Genomic DNA, 12645 nt, shown 5'->3' with positions numbered 1-12645 from the left:
TATGACTGTGCTAAACTAAGTTCAGTTGTGTGCAGAATTCAAAATTCTACCATTGCATTAAATGTGTAAATACTTTCATTCAGTATTTTAAGTTTCTTCAATTAGTCTGGGGCATGAAAATCTCCGAATTTTATACCTTTTTAGTATAATGATTTCTTCATCCCATTGGCAAAAAAAAAGATGATTTTTAGATAGAGCCAACAAACTGGCCTGTAATTCATGGAGGAAAAAAGTTCCGTTGAACTCAAGATGTAAGTTATAATTTATCTTCCAATACCAGAACAAACCAACAGAGTTAATATATGGTATTTGCTAGTATACATATTTTTTATTTAAAAAACTCTTCCATGTACTTTTATAACCTCTATCTCTTCCTACATTTCTTCTAACCACCTAGATCTTTTTTTACACATATCTGTCCCAATACAGCTGTTAAAATGATGCAAAATGTACTTATTTATACTTTCTTGCCTTTATATGCCTTCTTACTATGCAAAGCTGCTATAATGAGGCTCATTAAGTTGAAAACTATCTGCCGTGTTTGAGGACTTAAAAACTATAAATGACAGATAAACTAAGAAGTTCTAAATTATAAAGCTACTATAAAACAGATGCTTCTGGTGTTTATGCAAGGATTTTTTTTAAGGACTGTACTTACAAGCCTTGTGTGAGCAGCCCTCAGGGCAAATTTTACCATATCAGTATTCACAAGGGAAAAGCAAGCCAGGCAATAACACCAAATATGATATGATTCAGCACTAACTCTGTCTGCTCCTTTTAATAAATTTCTCAGTATAAAAATCATTACTTCCACATCTGCGGATTGCCGTTGTATTCTCCTGACTTAATCACATCAAAAACTTTCTTCATCGTCCTAAAACATCCTTCATCTATGTCCTCAGCATGCAGTTGGTCACCTTGTTTTTACAGTGATCACTTAGGCTTTTTTATGGGCAGAGGTAAAAAATTGTAACAGACATACATTCCAACTTTTCCAATACCAAGCAAATGCAATTCAGGAATGGGAATATATTTTCTCAGCTTTTTTTCAGCTATGAAGCTTCTCTTTCTTTCTTTTCTCTGTTATTTGTCATCTATAGAGTTAACTACATTTTTGGTGTGTCTTTTTCTTTTTTCCTCATTTTTGTCTTTCATTAATTTAAACGGCCCAGTTGTCATCTCTTGTATTGCTCAATGAAAGACTGTTTTTTTTATACAACTGAGAACAAGGACATTTTTATCAGTCCTGCAAGTCACATTACTATGGAAAAAAGAGATGGGAAGTAGTCAGAATTTTACAGTTTAACTATAAATCTCAGGAGTAGCACAGCTGGGACCTAGGCAGGAGAGTGTATTTACTTTGAAAATGACACTAGGAGCCCCATGCTACATACTTAATAGTAGAGGAAGCAGTAAACTATTCATTGTACCCCCTTCAGCTTTTCTATGATTTCCCTTTTGTATTCTCCCTACCAGGTGGAACAAACCTCCTCCTTTCCTTACATTGCTCTTGATTAAACAAATCTTAGATTCTAATTTGTTAAAAACACATTCCTAACCTAGTGAAATAAATTCTCCATAAAATATTAGAATGATTGTAACGTTTTGTTCAATAAAATACTATACTTCTTCGTTCTGGATAGGAAAGCTCACAGGAAAAAGGAAAATGAGTTCACATTAGACAAGCTTCCTGTGAACATTCTGCATCCTGCCCTGTTGCCATTCAGGAGCTGCATAACTCAGGACACCTTCCCCTATGTAAACATCTTATTAAGAGTCTTCAATCTGTGCCTTCAACAGAAAGTGCTCTAGAACTTTTACCTCACATCTACACCCGCTGACCCTCTGTCAGTAAATAAAGGCACGCAAAATTTGGCATAACTTTAGATGTTTAGATGTTACAGATGTTTCCATACTGTACATGATAAAGAACAGAAGACATTGGTAGTCCAGTCCACCCCACTTGGATGCAACTTTCCATATAAATACACTTCAAAATCTGTGTTTTTTCAGTAAAAATTAGGAAAGTGATATGAAGCCAGCAATACTTTTTCAGTATCAGTTGGAGAAATCCAAATGAAAAAACCCCTAAAGGTCTTGGTCTTCAAGCTTGCACGCCATCACTGTAGATTAGTTAGGGCTGTCCTTAGGTATGTTTTCTGGTTCTGCCATGTATTTTGGGTGTGTCTCTTGGTACTCTTTTGTAAACTGCCTGTTATGTCAAGCTGAATCTTGCGTGCATAGATCTGTTTAGATCTGTGCTACTGATTCTAAATACCATGATTGTGGCAGACTTGAATAGAAGGCCAATCTAGCTTTCTTTATTCAAGACATTTTATTTCAGATTAATTAAAATATTATGTATTAGAAAAAATTGAGGTAGTGCATGTATATATGTATATATATATATATATGAGAATTACAATTTATATGGAGAATTTCACAGGCAGCACCATGATTAATGGTTTCTTTTAGTTTCCCTCACTAACTAGACATGGTTAAGAAGGTTACATCCAAAGGCCATTGCACAGTTTCCTTTGTAATAAGGTTTAAAGTTATAATTTGCAAAGCATTCAGGAAGCTAGGAAGCTTTACAGCCACTTTCCACCAAAATTCAGTTGAAAATTACTCCCTTGATCCCTTCTGCTCTTTTGAAAAATTGAATCTGAAATAAATGAGGATGCTACATGAAAGCTACAATGAATCCTAGTATGAAAGCTTTTTTAAAAAATCAATGACTTCGGTATGAATCCTAAGATGGGGAAGCTGCATTGCAAAAAGCCCTTCTATACTGAGACATTTTGTTCTTTGAACAATGATGTAAGAACATTTTTGACTGCTCTACAGGCAAAATTATAGATGACAACCACTCCTTTTTTCTTTATATAGCCTTACCCTAAGAGTGAGGTTATAGTCCTTCTCCTATACTCCAGCATAATAACCACATTCTGACTCAATATTATACAACTAGGTGTGAAAAATAACATTTTTACTTGATCAAAATTTCTTTCTTAAGCTTAAGCAAAAAATATTGCCTTTTAGTTTTTTTATTCTTCTTACTTCATTATTACATTTTTATTTGCTCACAATTACATTACTTAGTTGCAACAATGCAGCATTTCAGAAAAAAGATCAGAAAACATAATTTATATAAGCTTGAATAACAGTCAGAGGTGAAGAGTTTGGACAAAAATCCAGCACACCTTACTTTCATTGTTGAAGAGTATTACTAATTTTTTTAAAAACTATTTATTAACATATTCATTTTTATCATCTGTCACTGAACTTATAACCCTCTAGAAAACAGAATGCATTTGATTTCTTCTACAGTTGAGATAGATTTTTTTCCCACAGTGGGATCAAAGACTTACATGATGATAAAGGCAGGGGTGAATATCCACATGATAGAGAAAATGACATTTTTATACAAGAAGTATTACTGAACTGCTGTTCCAAAAGAGACATCTGATCCATCTACTACACTAAACTGACATAAACTGATTGGGCCAATTTCAGTTTCTCCATCTAGTTATGGGCCTCCAGCTGGGCAACACATTTTCTTCAACAGACACATCACTATTTACGTGAAAATTACAGGAAACAAACATTGTAACTTTCCAAGCATCCTCACAGAGAAATTTACTGATAATCCCAAATTGTTAAGAGACAGGGCTGAGGAGAAATCTCTATACTTGCAGAGAAAGTACTTGAAGATCAGATTACACAATAGCAAAAAGGACTGATATTTTTAATCACGAAATAGATATAATTTCCTGCTGCTGCATGCTGAAGACTCAGTAACTTGGACTGAGAGAACAAAAAGTAATAATTTTTTTCAAAGATTTTTGAACATGTATAAATCCCTAGAGATTTAAACCAGCGTAACTCAGCATATGTTCTCTATGCTCTTGGGTAAAATTTTTTCCTTCAAACTTTCACACCAAATCATAAGTCGATATTCTCTGTATCCTCATGACTGCAGAAAACACATTAGATAAAAGCAATTAGCCTCCTGCTCAGCTCCTTTTTATCAAAACCTTTCACAAGCTTGGACTAGCGCCACTGATCTCCATTGAAAGTTACTGGATCTGTCCTTGTGGGCAGAGCAGGTAGAACTCAGCATGTGGCCTGTAATGGCTCTTCCCTCCTCCAAAGATCTTGGGAGAGCTCCTACCGGGTTCATGTTCAAGAAATACACACAGGATATCACTGCAAAGTGAAAGGGTTTCTTAGCTTTTGTATGAGCACTTAAGTGGTTGATCTTGTTGACTTCACTCAATATTGTTTCAATATCATAGTTGCTGCTACTGTTTACATCCATGGCAATGCTCTACTCTATTGTAGTAAGCTTCTTTCTGTAAAGCAATATTATTTTTTTTGTGAAGGAAGAAAGGACTTTGTCCTTAGAGTCCCTTTTAAAGCACTAAATTATTTTTATATCACTTAAAAGTAATGTAGAAGCGTTCTGTTGACAGGAAAAAAGTTGTTCTGTGAAATAGCACGTCATTAATGCGAGGCAGAACAACAAAGCCATGTCTCTGCAACATCTTAACAAGCTTCCTCACAGCAATTTCCAACAATATTCTAGAACTGACCTTGCCAATAAACAGAGTTTGGAAGAAGGAAAAAGAAAATCAAAAAGAATAGATTTCAGTCTTGGAGCACAGTATGTGGTTTTCCGACTGCTGACTTACAGGACTGCATATAACAATTTGAATAACAAAAGCATATGAATAGTTCTTCTCTGTTAGAGTAGTATCCTTAAATAAGAGAAAGTTAAACATAAAAGTGAACTGAGTTCGGGTGGTCCATGCAGCATTGGAAAACTGGTTTTTAGAAATAAAATATACATATATATTGGTCTCCACAAGCGTATACATGTGTGTACACACACAAACATGAGTACACAAACAAATACATATATACAGACATCTAGGTAGGTAACTTGACCTATCTTCCCAAGATTTCTGTCACACCTCCCTCCGCATTATACCTCCAGAGCATGACCAGTCCATCTTCATTGCACTTCTCCAATAGATGAAGAAATAAATAAATTGTTTTCTAGTTCTTAAGCTCTGCTTCTGCAGGCAGCTAACATATTCTGCCACAAGATTATACAATGAGCCCATACTTGTACAGATGTCAGTAACAGACTTGCATTTCTAGAGCGCAGTTGTGCTGGCTGTGTTTCTGTGCCATGCAATAGCAAAAATTAAATCATTCCCACAATCTTTGGGATGGCTATAATTTTCTCTGAGTTCAAGCAAGACAGCAAACCCTGATCCTCCATGATTGATATAAAAGTAAGGGTACACAACATTTAAGTTCCAGAATGAGATATCTAATGGTATAGAAAAAAAAGCTAGCATCAGTAAGACTCAGGAAGTGCGGGGAAAGTTGATTAAAAATTGATTTCTATTAAAAATTTTTGTTAAAATATCTGATTTCATTCCATTCAAAGTTTCTGTGTAAACATGTTACCTTTGATCCATTCTCATTTTAGAAAATCCATTCATTTTTAGAAAAATGAAACCCCAGCCATCATGAAAGCAAGCCATTACTCTTTTTTCTTTGACATGCCAGAAAGTTTTCTTAATGAATCTCTGGTTTTAGATTTTCAGGATCCCTTCCCCATTTTCATTGTTTTTGTCTTCTTTCTTCATTATAAAAACACTTAAAATAATTTTTCCACTACAGAAAACCACCCTAATTTAACAAGAACTCTTAAAATTTGGTCAAAAGCTCTTTTTAAGTTTCCCTAAACCAAATTCCTATTTAACAGAATTTTTAAGAATGAAAGGAACTAGAATGAATAGATGTTAACACATATTTGTGAAGTTAATCAAGCCCAGATTTCAAACTAGATTTCCACACCCACATCATCAATGTTAACAGCTGAGTCTTTGGCAGCAGTCATTTTTTCCAATGTCAGTTCATAAAATTTTTACTTTAACAATTTTTTATAAAGTTCAGGATATCTGAATCAGAGAATTCACATGCCAGATATATTAATTGCTCTTTTGTTTTGTACAATAATGATATACAGTATCCTTGAGTAACAGAATAATGTGAAACATCACATTGTTCTGTGAATTTACAGGCTAATCTGGATTTACTCTAGATATTTATATAAGGAGATATAGCAAAGTGCCAAAGAAATTATAAATCCATAGTCTGTTGTGCCTTAGCCATGCTATTTAAGTAAGCCCTAGCTGCAGTTTCAGAGGGACTAACATCCTAAACCAATTTACACTTGCTTATTTCACAGGAATGTCTTTGTAAGGAACTCACATGACATGCTGAGCTTTAAATTAAAATTTTACCTTACTGTGTACTATATTTTCCACAAAAACTTTCTTTATAAAATGTTCATTTTACAGTCCTCCAGAGAAATTGAACTCTGAAATCCTACTGTTAATAAAAAAAATTTCATACTTATTATAGTTTATTTAAAACCTACTTTCCAACACATACGAATATATACAAAGAAAAACTATTACCATACTGTCTCCAATCCACATTAGAAGGTAAATTCAGCCACAGAATGAAGTTATTGAGCTCATTTAAGTAGGATGGCAGTGAATGGAAACCTTTTTGGTTATACCACACCTGGAAGAAAGAATGGATAATGTCAATCAAAAATTAGTTCAATCTGCATGCTGATCTGAAAGTTCACATACCTTTAAGAATTGCTTGAAGGATATCTAACTCTTTTGTTATGACATTTATTTATAGAAGAAAGTCAACCAGGCAGAACAGAATTGCTTGATTTGCATATGTCTTTCAACAGCATGCAGCAGTTTTCTATTGTTGGAGCTGTACACATATGTTTATTACTAAATTGAGATTCTCTGATTTAATGGAACACTATGCCTCTCTTCCTTTACACACATGTGGTTGAACAACGAGAGGGATAAAAATGTGAAAATAACACCTGCCAGTTTGATTAAAAATGCAAAAAGACAAGTAAAAGTATTGCTTAAATTGGAAGAATCACTGAAATTCCAAAGAGACTTTTCTAAATAATACCTACATATGACACACAGCATAAAGTATCTAGGAACAGAATATTCTAGAAAGAGGGAGAAAGAAAGAATCAAGGAAGAACTGTTTACAAGGTATGAAGCTGTTCCATAGACAGAGCTGTTCACTTTGCCTTATGATTCAGAATTCAGCATCAGTGGCTTGTTAAACATGGAGGAAATTGATGCAGACAAACCTTAAGGCAGACAAAACAAGCCAGTCTCTCTGAGGAACAGGGAAACAATTCTGTTGTAACATATACTTTATCTTCAGATCATTCAGATTCACTCTGACTTGATAAAGTACTCTTAATCCACACTTCTACTTGCTAAAACTATTGCTGAGAGCTTGTTATGTCCCAAACCCAAATATACTGAGGTTTGAGTTTCCTCTGCAGTTAGAAACTGATTCTTATCAGCCATTACTGTTAATCATAGTGCCTTAGAATCTATATTATCCATAATGAAAACTTAGTCAAATTATTATGGATGTGTATTTTCAATCTCAGTGACATTTAAAACCGTCTGACTACTATCATAGCATCCTTTCTTCTCCCCTTTTTTTAAACAGTTGAAAAACTCCTAACCTTTCTGTCTTTGATATCAACTGTTTGTACTCTGTATTTTGTACATCATAGGTAGGGCAATTCTCATTGTCTCTCTGGACTCTGAATAATAATGCAAAGTGAACAGGGTTTAATATGCATCCTTTTTGTCTTAAAACTCCTCTTCTAAGGCTTCAGTTTTCTTAATTTCATCATTTCTAGACTTGCCATCTATACAGTTACATCTTAGGAACTTCCCTAAAGATTCTCTTATCATTCTTCGATGCTTTTATCATTTACTTGCAGATGATTCTGCCTTTTTTTTTTCTTTTTTCTTATACTATCCAACTACAATCCTTTCTTGGACCCTAGCTCCCGACTCTGACTGTTTTTTCTGACACAGTCTCCTCTATGTCTCCCAGGGTAGGCTGCCTTATCTTCAGTTCTGTTTCCCTCTCTTAATAATTTTCTTCTGATTAATTTTCCTGACTACCTGCTTGTTTGAATCTCCATATTTTTGTGAGGTGAGGTTTACAGTACTCTGAGTCTGTTTTATTTCCACCCATCTATCCTAGATCATAATTCCGAGAACCACTCTGAGGTACACTGTCATTTCTTCTCTCACCATTTAATCTTCTTTGCCACAAGCTCTGTTAGCCATTTTGTAAAAAATTAACAGCTTTGATCTGCCATTCTGCTTGCCTGCCTTATCTTTCACATTTTCTACTCTTCTTTATGTGGCATTCCCAGTTGCTTGAAATCTCAACAGTATCATCAAATCATCAAGGATGGAAGAGTCCTTCAACATAACCAAGTCCAACCACTAACCCAGCACTGCCACTGTAACTCCTAGAACACTAAACACCACCCAACATCAGATCCAAACACTTCCAGGGATGACTCCACCAACTCCCTGGGAAAACTATTCCAATTCCTGACCCCCATAACAGTGATTTTGATATCTAATCTCAATCTCACCTGTTTCAGCTCAAGACAATTTTCTTTCATTCTCTCTGCAGGTGCAGCAGAAGAGACCAGCCACTACTTCACTACACCATTCCTTTAGGGTGTTGTAGAGAGGAATGAGGTGCCCCCTGAGCTTCTTGTTCTCAAGACTAAACAAACCCATTTCTCATAAGACATTCTCTCTACACCCTTCACAAGCCTTTTTACCCTTCTTTGGATATGCTTCAGCACCTCAAGTGAGATGCCCAGAACTGAACACATTACTTGAGGTACCACTTCACCAATGCTGAATATAAGGTGAAAATCACTGCCCTGGTCCTGCTGGCTACCCTTGATACAGGCCAAGATGTCACTACCTGGGCACACATTGGCTCATATTCAGCTGGTGGTCAACCAGGACCCTCAGGCCCCTTTTCTGCCAAAAAGCTCTTAAGCCACGTCTCCACCAGCTGTAGTGCTGCATGGGGCTGCTGGGACACAAGTGCTGGACACAGCATTTCACCCTATGGAACCTTGTGCAGTTGTCCTCTGCTCAATGACCGAGTCTGTGCAAGTCTCTCTGAAAAGCTTTCCTACCTTCAAGCAGATCAACACCTCCATACAGCTTAGTGTCATCTGCATATTTACTGAGGATGCACTCATCCCCACATCCAGATCATCAACAAAGATGTGAAGTAGGACCAACCCCAAAACGGAGCCCTGGGGAACACAGCTAGTGACCAGCCACCAAGAAGATGTAGCACCACAACTCCCTTGCCCAGCCATACAGTCAGATTTTTAGCCATAAGAGTCAGCCATCCAAGCTACAAGAAGCCTGTTTCACAAGGAGCATGCTGTAGGAGACAGTGTCAAATGTTTTACTGAGGTCTGGATAGACAACATCCACAGCCTTTCCCTCACCTGGTAGGCAGGTCACTTCATAGAAGGGCAGGTTAACCACGCAGGACCTGCCTTTCATAAATCCACACAGGCTGGGCCTCATTCCCTGGATATCTTCCATGTGCCGTGTAATGTAATGGCACATGGTACTCAAATGCCTCAAACCCCTATGTCCCCATATTTAAAGAAAAGAAAAAAGAACAAAACCTAATGTCTTCTTCTCTTTGCAAAGTCATGAAGTTCCTTTGTTCTTCTCTAGTTCAGTTCCCACAAATTATTCCACAAACTAAATCTCCCATTCATTAATCAACAAGAGCGGTCTTTAACAAAAGGTAGCAAAAGAAAACCTAAGATTCATGAGGAAAACTGAAAATCTTTGCAATGCAGGACCTCCTGTGCAAGTAGCAATCAGGACAAAAAGACAGAAACAAGTGATCAAGGGTAACCTGTCTTTTTCGCAGCCCCATACACCCATCTCCAATTCTATCATTTTTTGAAAGGTAAAAGGTGAAAGGTTTTCATAGAATAGAAAGTTTTACATACATACATACATAATGAAACTCCACTGCAATTGTGTCTGTTGTATTGGAAAAAAAAAAAGGCAATAAAAAAAAGAAAAATTCTGACAACACATCCTCATTTAATTTAGGCAAGGGAAAAGCTACAAATGTTCAGAGAGCACCTTTGAAATAAATTAATGCAACCAGTATTGAAATTAATACCACAATAGAGCATTCTGTGTAAGAATATTTCAATATCCAACATGTTAATTGGAATTATCCTCCAAGCTGCATTATCTAACTGAATCAAACCATGAGGAAATAACCAAATGGATATTTAATTTATTATAAACAGGAAAAAAAGACATTTAAAGTTGTTCATTTCACCAGAAGTTATATTTAAGGTCTTTTTTCTAAAGACTTGTTTCTTATTCAAAATTATTAGCAAAGGTAAAATATAAAAAAAAGAAAATGTACTAGCTCTAGCTGAAACATCTTTCATATTTCTTTTGTGCCACACAGGTAATTATTTACAGAGGACAGAAAATAGCTGAGGAATAGAAAACCATAAACAAAATATAATTAATTTTTACTTTATGCATAGTTAGCAAAATTCTTTCCCAAGGAAAAACACAACCCCTCACCACATCAGATTAAAGTTCTATGAAGACATGTTTTACATTATTACATAATCTTTTACTTGCCATTAATATTCCAGAATAAAGTTAGACTTACATTTCAGCTAACATATGGCCTATCAAGAAAATAGGATGAGAAGGAGCAGAGAAGTCCCTCAGCATTGCTGGACCAGATTAATGATTGATATTGAGCTAGAAACATGTAATTTTTTCCTCTAGACACTTAAACAATTACTGTACTGTAAAGCCTCAAGCCCCAACCTTTGGGATTGGAAAAATATACTCTTCCAAATGACATGTGAACAGAACAATTTGCCTTTTGGCAGTATTTAAAATTACCACATGTTCTTCCTATATTTCATTATGTTATAAAAAACAGCAACTCTGAAGCTATTATGGAACAATTTTTTGGCCATGTTACCAAAGGAAGCCAAAGAATCTACAGTCAAGAATATTAAAAAATTTTGAGAAGTTGTTCTTTTGCTATGTAGCACTGATCATCAATGAATGCCAATAATCAATGTTTTTAATCAGCCCTATTTGTCATGTCATAGATACAGTCTCTCTCCTGTATGCACATACACACATTCCTCATGTGCATGCATATATCATGTATGTATTATACACAGCACAGTATGATTAGGTACAATAAAATAGTTACTAAATAAATATTTTTAATTTGAACAAGAAAAATTGTTGACTTCTCAAGGACTGATAAAGAATGTATAAAGATTCAGAAGTTTTCTAAAATAAAGTAAATCATTCTCTTCTAATGCAAATTTCTCATTTTCTTTCATACCAGGCTATGTAAATGGTACATTCACTGTCTCATGAACAGACCTAAAAGGTCAAAGTAAAAATCTGGTCATTAGTTACTGAAAGGTTAATGCAATAACTTGACATTGCATCCTTTGAAAGACATTTCCAGGAGATGCTTTAGATAACACAGTGCCCTTTATAAATTTACTCCACTATTTGCTTTGGGTCTGAAATATGAAGCTTACTTACTAAGAGTATAACTATAATTTATCCCTGTCCTGATGGCAGGTAGTGCTCTATACCAAACACACTAAAAAAAAAAAAAAGGACCACAGTGCAAGCATGTCAAAACAAGAATCTAAAATGATTAAAGATACACAGGAAAAATTGGAAGTCAGACAAAAAATATTGCTGGAAACTTTCAGGTCTCTCATGGAGGAATGATGGAACTGGAGTTCAAACCTGTAAAATATATGGGACTAAAAGCGAGATTACGAATGACCAAAATGAAAATCTGTATATGTTCGGATTTGTATATATAATAGGGAGATTTCTAGCAAATTGTATGGAAAAAGCATTAGAAACAGGAAGTTATTTTGCAAAACTAAGCATAAAATTACATTGGACTGGAGAAAATCTGTATTTTTTCCTTACAATTTGTCTCAAAATGGATTTAGGGATGGCGCTTATGTATGCTGTTCCTTGTTTTCTTTTTTTTAAAGACCAAATAAAATCTATATTTACATTAAAATATTTAAAGGCAGAAACATCTTTCTTTCATATCCTAATCTAGAATCTGGAAAATGCACAGGTTCCTTTTAAGAAATCTTGTTTGCCTCAAATTCAAAAACAGAGACGTCTCACTGACATGCATCAATACTTCTCCAAGACTGCTTCTCCTCTACTTGTAATGCATCTACATTTGAATGAATCCCAAAAATCAAAGAAAGATTATTTTAAGCACAATTGAAATAAAGGGCTTTTCCTTAGGGCCTTTTGGTATGCAGTGCCCATGAGAGGTACAGTATCTCCATATTGTGAAAACTTAGGATGAGACCCGGAGGCTAACCATCACTTACCAATGCAGAGCATTTTATCTCCCTTAGAACAATTTTAGAAAGGCTCTTTTGAGAAAAGAATAGTAAGTTTGTTATGCAGAAGGAACTGCTCCTGGAAGATGACTTTACTCTTAGGGGGAGGGTGGTGAGAGAAATGAAGCAAAGTATCCCTTGTAGGCATGAAAAGCATCAACAGCAACCCATTACTGTGATGCTCAATGCGCTTTGGCCAATTCTGACATTGGCTTTTTGCAGAATACAAAAAATTATTATTTGAC

The 12645-nt window shown here is 35.4% G+C and overlaps 1 protein-coding gene across 1 annotated transcript in view; it reads right to left on the bottom strand.

The window, feature by feature from the left end:
- Positions 1-12645, bottom strand: part of ABCA13 (ATP binding cassette subfamily A member 13) — a 175969-nt gene that overhangs the window by 53251 nt on the left and 110073 nt on the right. Inside the window, exon 42 of the mRNA XM_059479845.1 lies at positions 6501-6609. Within this exon, the coding sequence (XP_059335828.1) occupies positions 6501-6609 (109 nt within the window). The remainder of the gene's footprint in view (positions 1-6500; positions 6610-12645) is intronic.

The sequence above is a fragment of the Ammospiza nelsoni genome, chromosome 1 (genome assembly GCF_027579445.1).
Source record: "Ammospiza nelsoni isolate bAmmNel1 chromosome 1, bAmmNel1.pri, whole genome shotgun sequence".
Classification (NCBI taxonomy): domain Eukaryota; kingdom Metazoa; phylum Chordata; class Aves; order Passeriformes; family Passerellidae; genus Ammospiza; species Ammospiza nelsoni.
This window is presented reverse-complemented; position numbering and strand designations above follow the sequence as displayed.